The following is a 17,785-nucleotide window of genomic DNA, read 5'->3' as shown; positions in this document are numbered from 1 at the left end:
ATAATAGGGATAAATATACGTCTCTACGCGAAAACTGTAGTCACCCTAGTTCCTATTTATGTCAAACTTACCTGTGAAAAGATAATCTACAACCAGAATACGATTTTTTCCCACACATACTCATAGCACATAATATTGTTCATCATTTTACTATCCAATATACGGTATAATAGCTCTTTTTTAAACGTAGAAATCAAAAAAGCCAGTTCATACGATAACAACATTTTATATGGCAATTGTGCGAAAGAGACACACCAAGAAAAAATATCTCACTTGAGCTCACTTCGCTCAAGTGAGACAGTCTAACTAAGTAGATAGTGGTTATTTAAAAAATACTTTGTATGAGCATATAGTTCATTTTTATATGTTGAAAGATTTCAAGTAAGCCTTCCAGGTACTAACTAATTCCATGGGACAAATATGGAAAGAATGAATGAACGATTATATATGATTCATTAAACAATGTTGCAAGTTTTTTACCCTGCTTCCAAGAACGTAATTAATTTGCTGTTTTATTTTCTAGGCTCAGCTCAGCTAGAAATTTTGGGAATCTAGACAAAACTGAAAATGTGGAAAAGCGTATATTTTATACAAAAAAAAAATATTTTATTAACAATAACAATATAAATTGAAATTTGAAATAGGTCAGGAAATGTAACATTATTGGAACATAATATGGAAAAAATCTCTTGTAATTAATTATCGTAATTATTAATTAAAGGAAGGTTATCATATTATAAAATAAAGAAATTTTAATGTTCTCGCTGCAATCGTGCTGCGCTGTTTTGTAAATTTGATTCCCTCCTTTTTTTTGTTTTTCACCTACATAACCGCAACAGGGTGGTAGTAGTATAAATAAATACAAATTGTAAATCAAAACAAGGCCTTCATTCCAAAAATGCTGGGGCATTTTTACGGGGAATTATACATAGGACTTGACGCGTACGCGGCGAATCTCGAAAGTTTTGTTGGCAACACTTGGACTTTCTTGCTTGACGTGACGTGTGCTTGTGCGTGAACGAAACAACCGACCACAGAAAAGTTATTTCACAGAGTATCAGAGTACGTTTTGATCATTGGTTTTGATAGATAGAGATAGTTATTTATTGCAAGTTAAAGTTAAAGGCACCAATAACTACAGGTACCAAGCCAAAATAAAATCAATTTTGAAATATAGTTTCAGAGCTATGAAATATGAGTTTGCCAGTAGTTAAGTGCCACAAATGTCGCCACATATTATTTGATAATTCGTACATATTGGATAACTCAGTTACATGTGATCCGAAACAATGTGCGAGCTATGACATGAAGAGGTTTATTTACATGAGGGAGGACAATGTGCCCGTATGGATCAAAGATAAAATAGAAAAGGAGGAGTGGACTAAGGGTAAACTGAACTGTGAAAAATGCAACTGCAGAATTGGTTCATTTGATTACATATCAGGTCGTAAATGTGACTGCGGGGCGTCAGTGCTACCAGCTATACACTTGGTATCCAGTCAGGTTGATAGACCTATAGTACTTCCCAAGTTTTAGAATAATATTTAAATGACACGTAACATAAATGTATGTAGAATTAATAAATATTTATTAAGGAAAAAGACAAGTTTTTATTTTAGTTTATAATTAAAAATTTATTCAACCACCATTGCACTTGGTATGGATTCATTCACTTCAATATCCCTGCATTTGGCGGCCTGTAATTCTCTTCGGATCTGTAAAGAAAATATTACTTTATAAAATACCTTTGCATAATTATAATGGCAACTAAGCTTTACTTTAGTATATAAATTGTAACCAATGGTATATTTTTGATAAGAAAAATAAGTAAATCGTAGAACCTCTGGTGTGATGGTTGGATGGGACTGTTTCCTCAGTAATTCCAAAAGGGCATCTCTCTGTTCAGTAGATATGTCTGCCTTGTAACGCTGAACAAATGTTAACAGTGACTGATGCCACAATACTGGCAAATTGCGATGATCACCTTGGAACCTTGAAAATAAACAGTATTGTGAATATGACTAGTAGTAAGAGTCATTTCTGCAAACACATGACAAGGTGGCAAATTAGAGAGTAAAATTGACTCCAAAGTTGAATTATTATAATTTTCAAATTCTGACTGTGTGACTATCTTGGTAGCTCTATTTTACCAATGTGGTATGGACCCTGGAAAAACCAGTACATCTAAAATATTTTTACCTTATGAAATGGAAGACAACAGAGTCTACAACTCTGTACGGCAAAGCATACTTCTTGTCAAAGAGTATTCTTAAAAATATGGAATTAGCTCCAGTGTAGTCCATTTCAGCAATCTTTAACATTGCTGCACTTGAATGCAGTACGGGCACAGAGTTACGTGCCAGTACTGAACCCACTATTATGGCTTCACGTAAAGTGCAATCCCCTGACTGAAAAATTTAAAAATTATAAGAAAGTTCTGGGAGGTTAATCCTGGTATACAAACACAACAAAAGTTAGTTTTTACCTCCAACAATGGCAGTAGTATACCCTTCATGAAAGCACCTGGCTTGAACAGTGCTTTCCGTAATGCTTGATATAGATGAAAGTTCAATCTTTTATATTCAGCAAGGTCATCTCGGACACGAGGTAGGAGTACTAAGTTGTAAAATCTTTGTGCCATCTTCTCTTTTAGGTTTGATGCAAAAATTCTGGTTGCCTAGGAATAATAATTTTAAAAGTTTTAACATATTAGGTGTTGGGATTGGAAACACTAATAACAAAGCAGTAATTTATTAATACCAGGATTTCTTTTCAATCTCAGTTTGCATAAAACCAGAAGGTTGCTTTGTGCATTAGAACTGGTTCTCAGTATTCATCAAATGTAGCAAAATAAATATTAGCTTCAATCTAAATAATATAATAAATCTTACTTGATACATGGCAGCTGCGGACCAGGTGGTTGGCTCTGTTATGTACAATATCTGTTCCCAATTCTGTAAATGTGGAACCATTTTGAATGCCTTAGGCAGCTTTCCTGATCTGTACTTTTGCAAGACATCTCTCACACCCTCATACATTGTTTTAATCCTGGAAATATTAAAACAGTTTAACTGAAGTCTGTTTAACATGCTAATCTCAAAATACTAGTGCAATTAATTATATAAGTGTTAGATACCCCTTCCACAATAAGGCCAGAGGTAACTCATCAAAAATTGTTTACAAGGAATTCCAATGGGATGTGTAACAGAAGCAGAGGTGATGAAAGTGATTTATCAAAAAAATTACAAAATGTTGCAGTTTGTAGAGAAACCCTGGATCTTACCTTGGATCAATATTTTGCAACTTCAATGTTTCTACATCTGAGAACTGAGTCTGTAGTTCAGTATGTTTATCAGTGATCTTTTCTTTTATGATGTCTGCCAGTGTTCTTGTCCGTTCCGGTTTAGATGACATGAACATTCTAAGAGCTTCTTCATCTTCCTCATTGATTTCAACATTATCATAATAGGTGTCTGGCTCCAAATCATCTTTGTCTGATCCAGTATCATCATCAGAATCTGCATCTGTTTTTAGGAAAACAATTTTTACATAAATATTTCAACATGAATTATAGACACAAATTTTGAAAATAATTATTTCAACTTAAATACCTTTGAATGTAGCAGGAAGAGTTACATGTTTTGCAGGAGACGGCCCTTCTTCCGCATCACCTAATTCAGCTTGTTGCCTCCTTGCAGCTTTTAAGATTTTTTTAGATAAGTCTGCATTGACAAACTAAGGAATTATAAAATACTATTAATATTGTAAATCTATTAGAATAATTTTTAGTTTTCATAGTAAAAAAGAAAATAATCGTTCTCCAAAATAAGAAGACTGCAACAAGACAAGTAAACAAACACCTAGATGGTGAAATAATTTTAAAGAATCGGAGAGGTTCTTCTAAAACAAATAGTACATAGCTCAAAGACTAATACAAACGAGGTTAGCTTTTCAATTTGTAGACAGCAGTACCAAGCTAATTAGTTTCTTGAATGAGAAATAATCTAAGACGTACCTCTTCATCATCATCGTGCCTGTTCCTCTCTTTCGTTCTATTTTTACTCCTCACAGAGTTAACGGATTCGATTTGATCTGCTAAAGCTAAATTCTTCCCTACTTGGGAAGGTTTAAACTTTTTAGCTTTTCCCATCGTAATACTATTTCAAACAAACTTTAATACAGCCCGCTTAACACACACAGAATCAAGGAAGGCAAATCAAAAACATGTGGTGCATTCAATTTAGATTTGACATTTTATTTCATGACAGTTGTCAAGATTACGACCACAGACGATATAGGATTCGTTCAAAAATCAGAACCGGATTTCAATCAATGTATCAACTCAGCAGAGGAGCTTGCTGCTAAATAACAAAATCCTGGGTCGATCGATCACAAGGTGCAATATTTTGCAGGTGACTATCTGATTCACGTACATACCCCCGTACGTGAATCAGATAGTCCCCTTAGATAGCCGAGGGTCAGATAGGGCAGTCTCTCTTTGTAAATACATCCGGTTAGACTGGAAGCCGACCCCAACATAGTTGGGAAAAAGGCTCGGAGGATGATGGAGGTACGTGAATGATAAGCTCTTATCTGAGCTCGGAACTATAGCTCAGCGATTCGGTAACTGATAGGGAATGGTCGAATTTCTGTCTTTTATTTCTTACCAAGAATATTTTAGCTGAACATAACATGTAGCAGCAGTCTGTAATGTTGGTAGATTGTTATCCTGCCTGCACAGAGGTCTTATTGTGATTAAAAGTATCAATAAAACGCATTGTAATTTTTAAAATGATTTATTGTACTGTACGGCATTATATTTACACGTAATTAGTCAGTAATTGTTAGGTTACGTAGATGTTCTTTTATTTGCAGGGTAAGTAATAAAGATAGTCATAAAACTAATTAAACGATTCAATAGTGTTGATCACATCTTTAACAGCAGCGTTGATAGCGTCGATTCCACTTTGTGCAGCATTACGGATATTAATTTCAACGATTTTGATAATGATGGTGTCGAAGATTCTGACGAACACGTTGAGTACGGGGTTTACCAGCCAGTCAGTCAAAATGTTGCCAGTGAATCGCACGCGAAGACGGCTGAGGATAAAAATAAAATTTTAATACAAGTGTTTATACATTTAGTTGAAGGATAGAAGGTACAAAAGAGAAACTTACCCGATGTCAGTGAGCCTGAACTGTTGAAGTTGTATCTCGTCATTGTTGAAGTCAATTAAAACATCGACGATAACACGGAAGCGGTTGAGGGTTGCGATGATACCACCTGTAGGTCCCAAGTTCATCACTTTCACCAAGTATTTGTAGATGAACTGAAACGAGGAAACATGAACGTTTTTATTAACTGTGAATAAAAAAATGCACAGAAATATAAATACTAAAGTTAGAGAATCTAACCTTAAGATCAGTGAATTGCAGTTGCACGCGCACACGCAACATCTTGGCGAAGTAGTTAACTTCCTGGTCGCCAGAGCGGGACACGTTCACAAGACCAGTCATGTACCCATCGTGTATCTTCAACCACGCGCTATACGTGATCAGCAAAGGTCTCTGGAAAAAAAAACAACATTAATATTTCTTGCAACATTCATTTAATATCTATTGTCCGACACGGTCGGAGAACAGACACGACCGACGTTCACGTGCATACAAGACACCGTTCTTAACATCAACATAGTAATTTCGGTACAACTCGGGAATTGGACCTGAGACCCCATGCACAGAATTCACGCTTCTCGTCCAAGAGACTATAGAGGCAGTTGATTCAGTACCTAGCATCTACAAACATAATAGGTATGTAGTATGTACTCACGACTTCAAAACCTTCGATGACGTCCGGCAGCTCCATTGGATCCAGGCCATGCTTCTGGATGAAGGGCACGATCATGTCAATGGTATTGTCCACATAGTCGTTGACCGTAGCAGACTGTCCAAGATCACCCCAATTACGGCTGCAAGAATACAAGACATGTTTAATGAAGCCAAATGGTGCACTGCGGTATGATAAGAAGTTAGCAGCTGCCGTCTGTGCCCTAAAAGTTGCTACCTTTTGTAAAGTAGATCCTGCGTAGGTACTCAAGGAAAATTACGATACGTCAGTAGAAGTCGAAAGTCAACGGAAATGAAACGTGGTATGAGTACCTATCTAAGAACTTAATGCCCGTAAAGATCGCGATAGAATCATCCAAGTAACAGGTATAACGAGGGGGACAGTGAATACCGTGCACGTTTCCCACTGGAATAGCCAGAAAAATGCTGCCTTGTCGGTTATCGCTAAGAGAAAGGCTATAATATCCATAGCTATCTTAATAGTGTAAAAAAGAACTTACCCTGCTTCCAACAACTTTGATGTTGGTGGGGTTTTTAGGATTATAGAGTTGGCATCTGCCGCAGCCACCAAGAAGGCCAGCACCAACGCTGTATATTTTTTATCCATTTTGCTGTGAAGACGTCTTATCGACTGTGATTTCGTTATTAGTCTAAATAATTTTAATACTCCCAGCAAGGTAAAGATAACGGGTTTACCAAATACCTTTGTCTATCATAGTCTTTAGTACAAATCATTGGTGATTACACTTACATTGAAGATATGGATCATAATTGATGAGGACTTAAACGGCACATAATCTGTTTATTTCAGTGTTATCAACAATAACATCGTTTAATTATATTACGATAGCTATTTACAGCTGATGGAATACTACCAAGTACTAGTACGGTAGCGAAAACACCAGGAGATAGGTACAATCGTTTTTAGGTACTTACCAATTAAAAAAAACTGCGCATGTCCCCAGATATGGTACCTACGTAACTAATTTGATCAACCGTTGCCTGTGGGTGCGCTCACATCCCAGAAGAAGATTGGTTTGTGTGCCTGCCTACAACCTACATACCTTCGTTTTTACAATCGGGTAAGTTATTTCGTCACATTACAATTAAGTCAGAATCTAAACTTTTGTTTGTATCCTATGGCTAGGATTATAGGTAGGTACCTATGCACTGAACTGATTTGAAAATACTTTCGCTGTTGGGGTGACATAGAGATAATAGGCGCCCCGGAAGAATATGCCCTCGGACGCGGGTCAATTCCCGAAAATCAGATTTTAGAGCATAAAAGACTTGTTGATTTAATGAGGTTTCATTAACACGCGCGGTGATCGATTAGATCTGAATACCTATGTTATCTAAGTAAACATTTGATTAATTTAAGTAGGTATAATAGGTACCTATCTAAAACATTGCAGACCTACATGATTATGATAGGGGTCTTGTTGTCGTGTAGCTAGTTAAGCTACTTATACACATATGTGGTACTAGCTTTTGCCCGCGACTTCGTTCGCATGGAATAGTGACTTCCGGCATATTTAAGGCGGCCAACTTTCCGAAAACTGAATGCGGGACTTAACCTTTCGTGAAAAGGGGGAAGGGGGGGCATTGAAAAATGATCGAACGGAACTGATAAAATAAAAACCGTAAGCAAAAAGCTATAATTTAACCCATCAATATCACAGTGTCACAGCGTGCACTAATGTCTTATTTGAATTTCAAAATCATTAGGCCTCACGAGTTCTGTAGAAATAAAGAGAACGAGATTATATTAGAGGTATAGGTAATCTGTGTTCCTGCACTGTTGAGCGTGCGCGCAGGTGGGTGTTGAGTAGAAGTGTGGTAGAAAAATAGGGATGCGGGACATGCGGGACGCATACAACGTTTTGCGGGACTATTTTACTAATAATTTCAAAACGGGATTTCGTCAAGCATTGCGGGACAGTCCCGCAGAATGCGGGACGGTTGGCCGCCTTAGGCATATTTTTGGTTTGACCAATAGATGGCGCTATATGTCCGGAATATATATATTTTTTTTGAAATAAGAACTATCCTATGTCCTTTCTCAAGTTCCAAACTATGTCTGTACCAAATTTCACACAAATCGGTTCAGTAGTTTAGGCGTGAAGAAAAGACAGACAGACAGACAGAGTTACTTTCACATTTATAATATTAGTTAGGATAAGTACGTATAAGTATACTTATACATACTTAATGATCATAAATCTTTCTATGGATTTTCGATATCCTTAAACTTAGGTAGGTAAGTAGGCATAACCATCATGGTTACATGTCAAGATTCACCCTTCCACGGATCGACTACTCCTTGGATTAACTGGTGTTTAAATGTAAATAAAACATTTTTTAGGTTAAAAAAAATATTTATTCATGTCATTTCCCATAACCAGCCAACCGAAAATAAATTAAATAGCATTCAATGTCCCAGCCCACCATTAATATTACCTAATAACTAACCGTATCCACTATTAGACCTATGTTAAAGTAATGCAATGTAACAAATGAGTATTCTTTTAACAGGTCGTTAACGAATAAAGGTTTTTCGATTCATAAATATAAGCGCACGGCCTTGGCCCTGCTGTGCACGTGCCGCAAGCTCAGATTTTTGTCTTTGAATTGTTTGCATGTAAACTTGCTTCCTGCTTAACGACGTCTACCATATTGGTATAGTATCTACGCGATAATTACGTCAAATAGATACGGTGCGGATAAATCGCGCGCCGTGATTCAATGACGCACGACAAGCCAACCCGATGCGGGTAACAAGCTGCTTGGTGACTTTTTGGTGTAAACTAATACAGTGTAAAGTTGTAAATCAAAAATACTATCTACATTGCATATTCAAAATAAAACTTATCAATGTGATAAGTGCGATAAAATATATTTTTGTAATTGGTGTTATTATTTTGATTTCTTGGTGTCATTTCCGAGCATTTTTCTCCTTTGTGCCAACATGTGCCCGTATAAGAACGGGAATATGGGAATGTACAAAAACATGTAGAAGACTAAGAAGTAGTAATAATTAAATGCCACATTCCATGTATTGGGCATAGAAATTGTAAGAAGTTGTTTCTCGACGACCTCGTCCAATGAATGATACATGCATAAGAGCTCTCCTGTTATTCCAATTGGATACAGTATTAAAAATGTTGAATATCTGCAAACAAAAGAAATTACTATTATTGTAGATGCACTCATGCATATTGTTTCAATCAGAAAATATGATCGGTAAATCACGTGACCGCGTGTCTTACGCAAATATGGCGGCTGTTAGTACGGTACTTATTGCCTACGTAGCGTAGTGTAAATAAAATGTTTTTATAGAAGGAAAACAAACGTTTTTCAATTAGCTAGTGTCCTTGAAGTCTGTAAACATTAACATTAGGAAAATAAAACATAGTTATTAGTTAAAATTATACATTACCTCATAAACAGCAGTGGCTGTGGCACACAATTTATCAAATTGAGTGTGTAGTATGCATATCTTATAATTTCCGTGATAGACCAGGCAAGTATACACAGAGGTAGACCAGGGCTAACAGGTGCTGATTCAGTGGCTAGTAGACACCCACATACCAGGAACACACGTGAATATACTTGAGGCAGGACCACGGCAACTCCTGAGGGTACTAGGCCTATTAACGAATGTACAACCTGAAATCAAATAAAAAAAAAAAACATTGCTGACTTAAAATTCAAAACACTGGCAGTATTTTTTGTGAAAGTTTGTCACAATGATCAGTTTTTTTTTTATAAGGGGTAATTATCCAGTGCACATCAACTACTTACTATGTTCGCATTTGCATTATATTGTGTGGAGTGGGGCCAAATCATGCATATGTATAGTGCTCATATTACAGGTCATAATTTAAATACAAACAGTATTTTCAATTGTAATTTAAATTCCTACTCCTTTGGGTAGTAATGTTATGCTATTTGAAATAGTTTACAAGTATAATTTTCCCTATATCTATGGTTGCAGTTTCTATTTTACGGGCTTACTTCTAGTAGCACATTGCAAAAAAAAAGTAATAGTTCAAATTAGCACACAGGCCTATTTGCAGACTTTAATGAACTCATTACATTGTTGCATTACAGTCATTAAAACAAGTATGGTGATGGAATGTGGTTTAAATGAATTCATTTACAATTCAATTTGAGATGGTAGTAATAATGATCTCTCAAGAGTCACTTGTATTTTAAACCTATTATCAACATATTTATATAAATCCTTATTATTATTATACTCTGAACTAGCGACCCGCCCCCGGCTTCGCTCGGGATAATAGTATTTCCCCACTATTTAATGTATATTATTATACACATAAACCTTCCTCTTTAATCACTCTACCTAATAAAAAAAAAACTGTATGAAAATCGGTTGATATAGGGACAGAAAAATCAACTTTGTTTTATACTATGTAGTGATACTGTCTGATATTACTTAGCGTTTGGTAGACATGACTATCCTAATTAAGGATAGTCTATGATCAATATGCAGTATTAGTAACAATAGAGTTAAAATAAATAAATATGTATCATTCATGTAAATGATGTAGCAGGAAAGTATTTAAAATTTTCACCTTCTGGGAAAATAAGAGTGTTTCAATTTGTTTATAACTAAACTTAACTATTTATTTTTAATACTCACTTCAAGTACTGCAGCATTTTGGAATATAACAACTGTTGTTTTGATTACAGGCCAAAATGTGTCCAAACTACCACGGTTCAGAAAATGTGATAGTGTTTGTAGCAACATATAAGACCACCTGGAACAATTGTCAGTAATGTTGTATATTAAGTAGCGATTTATTTTCCCATCAATAGAATAGATTAGTTAATATTATGAAGAATTGTAATCAAAGCTGTACAAAGAAATATATGTAGAAGTATTTATATGTACTTAGTAGAGAACCTGTATTATTCAAATGTCTTGCATTGGAAATTCATACTCAAGTATATCTTTACATAGTAACTACTCAATAGCTTCTTACTAGTCTGTAATTTCTAGAAGTTGAATGAATTGAATAAATATTAGGTATGGGTAAATAAAAAAATAATCAAATAATTACAAGAAGTCATATTACGGTAAACCACGCTATGGTATGCTAAATGAAACAGTAAAAACTGAACAACGGTACCAGTTAACGTTACACTGCTCTTAAGTCTTATAATAGTTTTTTTTCAACAAGTTGTTTACGTAGTTTATCTATTGAATGTTATTCGCACGTAAAGATTATCGAAGATTACAGAGATAATTTAAAATACATATTTTATATGAAGTATATGGTTCACTTACCCCAAAGTTTGAATACCATTATACGCTAAAAGATAGAACTTTCCTATTGCGGAGGGGCCCGATTTAACCTTTTTGCTTTTTTCGGCCATAATGTATGAAATCCAGTAAAAGATATGTGCAACTTAGCGTAAAAGTAAAATGGATATTTATTTTGTGGCTGAATTTAAGTGTATTTTCGTGAAGTAAATTAAATTGTTCACCGGGCCGAGCCCCGAGCAGTGACCAGCACCTTCTTTTCTTTTGACACTACTGACACAACACGAATGACGTTTGCTAGATGACGTCTCCTTTGCTACGTCATTTTGAGGCATTTTTGAGGTCAGTTTTAAACCATAGAGTAAACATAGAGTAAGTTAGTTTTTGGACGAATTTTCGGTAGTTTTTCAATGAGGGTTTCAGTGAACATCCTTGGCAATCGTTACGGGTAGTCAGAAGCCAGAAAGTCTGACACCAGTCTAACCAAGGGGTATCGGGTTGCCCGGGTTACTGGGTTGAGGAGGTCAGATAGGCAGTCGCTTCTTGTAAAGCACTGGTACTCAGCTGAATCCGGTTAGACTGGAAGCCGACCCCAACGTGATTGGGAAAAGGCTCGGAGGATGATGATGATTTCAATGAGGGTTTTCGATACTTTTTCTGCCGCCAGGCGGCGCTTCGTATGCGTCAGGTCCAAACAGCTGTCAAATAGTATGGAATTGTAGGGTCCGAACTTATTGTTTATTGAAATTCTGTTATATTGGAAGTGTTATTGATTTTATTATGGACTACGGTCAGAATAAGGTTTCCGAACTAAAAATTGAGCTAAGAGAGAGGGTGCAAAAGTCACTGGTACTAAGGAAAAGCTTGTTGAAAAATTTGTTAACACAATATGATTTAGTTTTTTTTATTTACTCAACCTCAATAGTAAAACAATAATGCAGTGCTTTAATTATAAAATAAATAAAAAAAAACACTAAAATCGTTCACTATTCATAGTAAAGATAAGCACTTTGACAGTTACCTGGACCTGACGACTCGGTGCTGCCACCTCGTGGACGCCATTTTAGAAAACCCTCATTTCATCACGGTATATAATACACATTTTCCTAAATACTTCTGTACTTTTAAGTAGTAATTACCGAGCACAGACGACTCAGCAAAGTACATATGTGTCTGCCTTACTCGTTCTCAGTAATAAAATGTTTCAATAGTTTATGTTACCTACCTACATATGTTCTAATATAAATCTTCCACAAGAAACAAGACGGGTTCACTATAGGCACAACTGACGGCAATGTTCTCTTGATCACGATCATCTTGAATGTTTGGGTGGAAACTCAAGACTTTTGAAGTCTTCAGTGTCCTTTCGAAAGCGTTCGATTACCTACGTATACCATGAAATACTTCTGCTGAAGCTTGAGGAATAAGAAATACATACTTACATCGCTTGTCGTAATACAATCCTTTTGCTTATACCTTAAAGGTAGGTACCTATCAAAAAGCTGTTTGACTTAAGATGACAATGGGTGTTCCACAAGGTTCAATGTTAGGTCCGTTTCATTTTTTAATTTACTCGTATAATCTTTAGATTTTCTTTGTGAAATGAAATAGCAGTGATTGTGCTGTTATACTAAAGAGACAAAAATTCAAAGGAACGGCAGTTCCCAATATTCTATTTTTATCTGTTGTTTGCTTGGGTAGGTACTGGGGCAGGGATTTACGTTGTTTAGAACTAACGTAAAAATTGACGAGCGGGTAAGCAAATTAACAGAACGACAGAATATTAGGAACAGCCGTAAATAAGACAGTTTCTGTGGAACGGATAGATAGATACTTACTGATAAATGTTTACCTACCTAAGTCCTCCTTCTCGCGGGAAGGGGCGGACTGGGCGTAGTTGTAGGGAGGTACCAGCTGTACAATGCAGTGGTTTTTTTATGGTAATGGTGAATAGGTATCGGAAAACTCGTAAGTTAATTAATAAAACAAGATGTCGCATGTGCGTGATATTTTATTCCACTGAACTTATTCCACGAGAATTTTGCGCTGTTCAATGAATGCAAACTTTTGATTAACTATGTGACTAATGTGCTCTGTTTATAATGCTCTAAGTACGTACATGTAAGTATTCAACATGTACCGTTTACGCATATTATTATAACAATAATGAACAAACGTTCAATAATTTGTATAAAAAGTATACCTAAAGCAAAAATTTGTGGCTTATAAATTAACTGTCATAATATCTTTCCAGTCAGTGCTTAGAATAACGTAGATGTAAATAAAATATTGATCGTTGTCACTATCATTATTGGGTGCATAAAATAAATAATTGCTATAGGAGTGAAGTTTCTTAAAACAATGCGTTCCATGCCGGTAATTATCTATTTACACTGAACAGTAGTCATAATTTTATAAGTAAGTATAAAAATGGGATTTGAACTACCCGGGCAAGCTAAGATCTTGGCGTTATAATTGAGTATAGGTAGCATGTACAATTTGTTAAAACATAATTATTGCTCGGTACGAATACAACCTATATAATTTAATTTCAGGAGCAAACGGTTCCTGACCTTTTAAAAAAATCTGATTCAAAAGCGTCATTATGTTACAGGATCATCAAAACACATTTTTATATAGACCACATAAAGAACCGGTAGGACGTTTCGAACATTTATGCATGCCTAGGTAATTGAAAATTGCAACCGTCGTAACAATATCGTAGATACGCTCTCTTTATGAAATCAAGATCACTTACATCGTAAAATAATTACAAGCTGCAAATGCTTTTTCGTACGATGGTGCTGCAGCTGCTACTTCAATGTGGATACAGTGGGTATAGGATTCAGAGGTCTTGAGAAAAGGAGCTGCGTAAAGCGGGGCTCCGATAAAATCACTATAGAACTTGACCGATGCATACCTACTGACTGAAGTTCTTAACATTTTGTTATATATTTCATTTATACGATCCGGCCAAATGTAGATGACAAAATCCTTAACCGTTGATGATTTAATGATCCGATCAAAAGAAGTTGCCCACATCATGAAATGCGACCATGAAATCATAAAGTGAGCTGATCTACGAAATAGCTTCGACACATACAACATGTTTACACACTGATTTAATAATACTTAACAGTTAACACATTATTTCGGGTATTAGCAAGCTATTTTCTTTTCTGTCCAACTAAAATACGAATGAATGTACTGTGTATTTCTCTCCACTGTTCAAAATTAACGAAGATATTAATGCAACATTTAAGAAGCTCAATATTATCTTGTACTATATGTACATAGTACGACTTTTATATCCCGAACACAGTCATTTATATCCACGTTTATATTACTAACGGCAGACTCACATAAATAGGCTAACTTATTACCTATCCATCATTGTCAGATCATACCCAACATTTCACACATTTTCCATTACAGCAAAAAACTCAACAAGTATTACAAGTAGGTACATAGCTATACATAGTCACGATTCTGTAGGCACGCAACATGCTTTAGAATTATATTTTGTTAATAACAGAACTTGTTCATAACAGAAATAAATGTACACTTTTTATATAATTAGTGGGATATTTAATAACAATAAGATATTTGAAAGTTTAGGAGATTATTATACACGTATTCCTATTTGTATTTACTCACACATTCTGTAATGCTTTTGAATGCATCGTTATTTAAAGGGATCTCAAAATGAAAGTATATGAAGGCAAGTAGACTTTATTGTCGATGTTTACGCGTATATAATATATGGAGATAAGTAGCTACTTTATAATTATTTTTATTGGATTAATTATATTCAAGTTCTCTAATTTAACGCTAATGAGGCATGAGTAATAAAATATGGACTACTTTTGTATTTAATTAAGACTATTACAAGTTTTTTTTCTGGAATTCTGATGGAGTAGATACATATAGGTCTAAGTATTTGTGTAATAGTTTCTATCTTTTAACTGAATGTAACATAACAAATGCAAAACCAGCGGGTAGCGGGTAGGTAATTGGGACCATAAGACAGGGAAAATCGATGACTTGTTGAAGCATACAGAATGTATAAAGCAATACGGTTAGCATTTCAAAATAATTATACGTGCGCTTAATTTTTCAGCTTAACAATATAAATTTCGATCACAGACAAAATTACATAATACAATGCACGCGTTAACTTTGCGCTTATGTTGTTGAAATATAAAATACTTAACTTATCGTTACAATATTCTAATTTAATTGTGAGATTATTCAAAGCTGAAACAACCAGTTTTCTGTGACTAAAATATTTCAAGGCAACAATTTTTAAATGATTAAGCGAACATCTTTTCGCAAGGTGACCACTTATTACTACACTTACAACTATTTAATTCTGAAGGGCGTTCTCAGCACAAACCGCGGCACCTACATGCTATTTTATACAATTCAATATATTACGTATAGTCACAGAATAAATTATATAGTACAGTTTAGCGCGGCTCAAAATGTTTCACGTAATTAAAAGTATTAGCGACGATTGAATGTCTCTCCAGCTGAGAAATTACCGTGTTACAGTTAATTATTTTCTGTTGGCACGTACAAGTATGACGTGCTTAGGTATAGAGAATGAGTAGTGGCTGAAAAATATTAAGTATCGCATTCTTCAGTTCTGCGTAGGGTTATGTAAAAGAAGCGCATGGGCACAACACGTCTTACATTACCTAAGTATTACTTCACTCGGTACAATATTAGGTATGTTTGGAAATGTGTGACGGCTTTGTTTTCGCAGCATTCGATCTTCGAGATGGTTTAGAAGAAATGCAACATGTACCTTAAGTTCTAACCTACGCGCATGTCAAGTTGAATCAGCAACAAGTCCACGTAAATGTAGAATTACCTATGTCGAAGAAAATGACCAGTGTGCATTACGAATAGACTAGAAGTTTTCACAAGTATCCACTCATAGACTCGGTGCTCGTGTGCCGGCAAACATACTAAGCATTCGAAACTCTACGTTTAACCAACATTTATATAGACGGTAGATACCTACGTTAACTTTATCGATGGTAAGTAATATTATTATTTTAGTATTAGTATCTAGGATTTTAAGTTATCGTTATGACTTATGAACAAAATTACACCCTGTGCTTAAGCGCTATTAGTCAAACGTCTAAATCATTCTAGCGTAATTGATGTACACATGTGACAGTTTTAAGGAGGTTTTAAAAAAAAACTGTAGACGTGTAGAATGTAGAGCTCAACCGCTCTAGTTTGTAAACAAAATAATTATAAAGAAAATGATGTACGCAGTTCTGGATAGTGTGCCTGTGCACGTTTTAACAATGATTTGAGTTGTTTTCTGATATTCGTGTCACATAAATAAAATTCGTTGTGAAAAGTGTTTCAAACTTTAATGTGTTTCCGTAGCTGGCTGGTTTGCGGCTATGTTGGCGAGATTGATCAGCGTTAGTTCACATTTGTAAATATTTCGAGAATTATGTTCGCATTAATTTAATTGCTCTTATTTAAAGGGACTTGACTCATAAGATTAGCCTAATTTCACTCGGTTTTGTTTAATTCATAGAGCTTATTATAATAAAGTCGGTATTTTTATAGCTATTTTGTTCTTCTAAAGGAATCTGTTGGAACATTACGATAAAAATAACGTAATATACGGAAAATGTAATATGTATGTAAGTATTTAACCTTAACTGTTTTATTGTAAATATTTTTGAAACTCGGTTTATTCTAGTTATTTATTAATACTTAAGTAGCTGGCTGAAGCAGCATTAGAACATGAACTTAAAATAAGGTTCATATTATTGCATGATCTCAAGAAAACTTGATTTTTAATCATAATTTTATTGCATCGTCAGGTGACTTCGGTAACAGACAGGTATCTTGATGTCAACGGCCTACATTTAATGTTATTTTTTTCGTTTTTAGAATATACATAATGATATATGATTTATATGATCTATTTTATGTCATTCTGGCAAATTGTAATTCTATAACTACCAAAGCAAATAACAATGCTTAAATGTAGATCTAGAATGCTCGGCATATAATGATAGTAATATAAAGCAAAGCTATTAATTTTGATAAACTAGATAGATTGAAGAATAAGTACATTTGGGAATTGACCAATTTACAAACCTAACACTACATATCTAATTATTTACATTACCACCTACTTCGCCCAGAAAAACAATTGTCAAACTACTTAATGTGCGATATTCCATGTAATTCCAAAATCTAATGATGGATTATTATTTAAAGTAATTTTATCACGGCTATTCTAACTTCCCTGGTAAATAAAAAGTGTAATTTAAGTGTTTTGCTTGCATTTACGAATGTAGGTACTTATGCGTCTTACAGCAGTGTTAGTCGAACTGTTATTGTCTAACATTATACAATAAAATATACAATATTTGCTTATTAAAATTTGGAAATGTTACAAAAAAATGATTTTGGCAGTTTTCATTCGCAACAATGCTCCTACCACTTGGCTTGGCATACATTGAGTTTACAGCAATGTGCACATGAGAGTGACAGTTAGGTATATTGTAGAAAAAATACAGAACATAAGGAAAATAGCTTTGTGTACAAGTAGTAGGTATACAAAGTGCGTTTTGGTTTAACATGCGTTAAAATAAATGAAACAGCGCC

At 34.9% G+C, this 17,785-nt stretch overlaps 3 protein-coding genes across 3 annotated transcripts; all 3 read right to left on the bottom strand.

Annotated features, from left to right (window-relative positions):
* Positions 1-1,564: 1,564 nt before the first annotated feature.
* LOC110384431 (bystin) lies at positions 1,565-4,253 on the bottom strand. Its single transcript, XM_021345717.3, has 8 exons — positions 4,016-4,253; positions 3,612-3,735; positions 3,284-3,524; positions 2,892-3,048; positions 2,486-2,677; positions 2,200-2,408; positions 1,842-1,992; positions 1,565-1,715 (listed from the first exon to the last, which is right to left on the bottom strand). The coding sequence occupies exons 1-8, from the start codon at positions 4,148-4,150 to the stop codon at positions 1,635-1,637; spliced, it is 1,290 nt and encodes a 429-aa protein (XP_021201392.3). The 5' UTR covers positions 4,151-4,253; the 3' UTR covers positions 1,565-1,634.
* A 524-nt stretch (positions 4,254-4,777) lies between these two features.
* Positions 4,778-6,518, bottom strand: LOC110371012 (uncharacterized). Its single transcript, XM_021327072.3, has 5 exons — positions 6,348-6,518; positions 5,831-5,969; positions 5,416-5,568; positions 5,179-5,330; positions 4,778-5,100 (listed from the first exon to the last, which is right to left on the bottom strand). The coding sequence occupies exons 1-5, from the start codon at positions 6,452-6,454 to the stop codon at positions 4,902-4,904; spliced, it is 750 nt and encodes a 249-aa protein (XP_021182747.3). The 5' UTR covers positions 6,455-6,518; the 3' UTR covers positions 4,778-4,901.
* A 1,697-nt stretch (positions 6,519-8,215) lies between these two features.
* Positions 8,216-11,417, bottom strand: LOC110369837 (very-long-chain (3R)-3-hydroxyacyl-CoA dehydratase hpo-8). The gene is made up of 4 exons (XM_021325410.3): positions 11,162-11,417; positions 10,514-10,631; positions 9,287-9,516; positions 8,216-9,019 (listed from the first exon to the last, which is right to left on the bottom strand). The coding sequence occupies exons 1-4, from the start codon at positions 11,248-11,250 to the stop codon at positions 8,764-8,766; spliced, it is 693 nt and encodes a 230-aa protein (XP_021181085.3). The 5' UTR covers positions 11,251-11,417; the 3' UTR covers positions 8,216-8,763.
* Positions 11,418-17,785: the final 6,368 nt, after the last annotated feature.

This window comes from Helicoverpa armigera, chromosome 5, assembly GCF_030705265.1.
Source record: "Helicoverpa armigera isolate CAAS_96S chromosome 5, ASM3070526v1, whole genome shotgun sequence".
Classification (NCBI taxonomy): Eukaryota; Metazoa; Arthropoda; class Insecta; order Lepidoptera; family Noctuidae; genus Helicoverpa; species Helicoverpa armigera.
This window is presented reverse-complemented; position numbering and strand designations above follow the sequence as displayed.

Coding starts and splice junctions, on each gene's coding strand:
- LOC110371012 (XM_021327072.3), bottom strand. CDS start 6,454: ATGGATAAAAAATATACAGCGTTGGTGCTGGCCTTCTTGGTGGCTGCG. Junction 5,970..6,347: donor TCAAAGTTGTTGGAAGCAGG/GTAAGTTCTTTT, acceptor GTATTCTTGCAG/CCGTAATTGGGGTGATCTTG. Junction 5,101..5,178: donor TTCAGGCTCACTGACATCGG/GTAAGTTTCTCT, acceptor TTTTATCCTCAG/CCGTCTTCGCGTGCGATTCA.
- LOC110384431 (XM_021345717.3), bottom strand. CDS start 4,150: ATGGGAAAAGCTAAAAAGTTTAAACCTTCCCAAGTAGGGAAGAATTTA. Junction 2,678..2,891: donor CCGCAGCTGCCATGTATCAA/GTAAGATTTATT, acceptor TATTATTCCTAG/GCAACCAGAATTTTTGCATC. Junction 1,993..2,199: donor GTTGTCTTCCATTTCATAAG/GTAAAAATATTT, acceptor TTTATTTTCAAG/GTTCCAAGGTGATCATCGCA.
- LOC110369837 (XM_021325410.3), bottom strand. CDS start 11,250: ATGGCCGAAAAAAGCAAAAAGGTTAAATCGGGCCCCTCCGCAATAGGA. Junction 9,517..10,513: donor AAAATGCTGCAGTACTTGAA/GTGAGTATTAAA, acceptor ATTTGATTTCAG/GTTGTACATTCGTTAATAGG. Junction 9,020..9,286: donor CAGCCACTGCTGTTTATGAG/GTAATGTATAAT, acceptor TTTTGTTTGCAG/ATATTCAACATTTTTAATAC.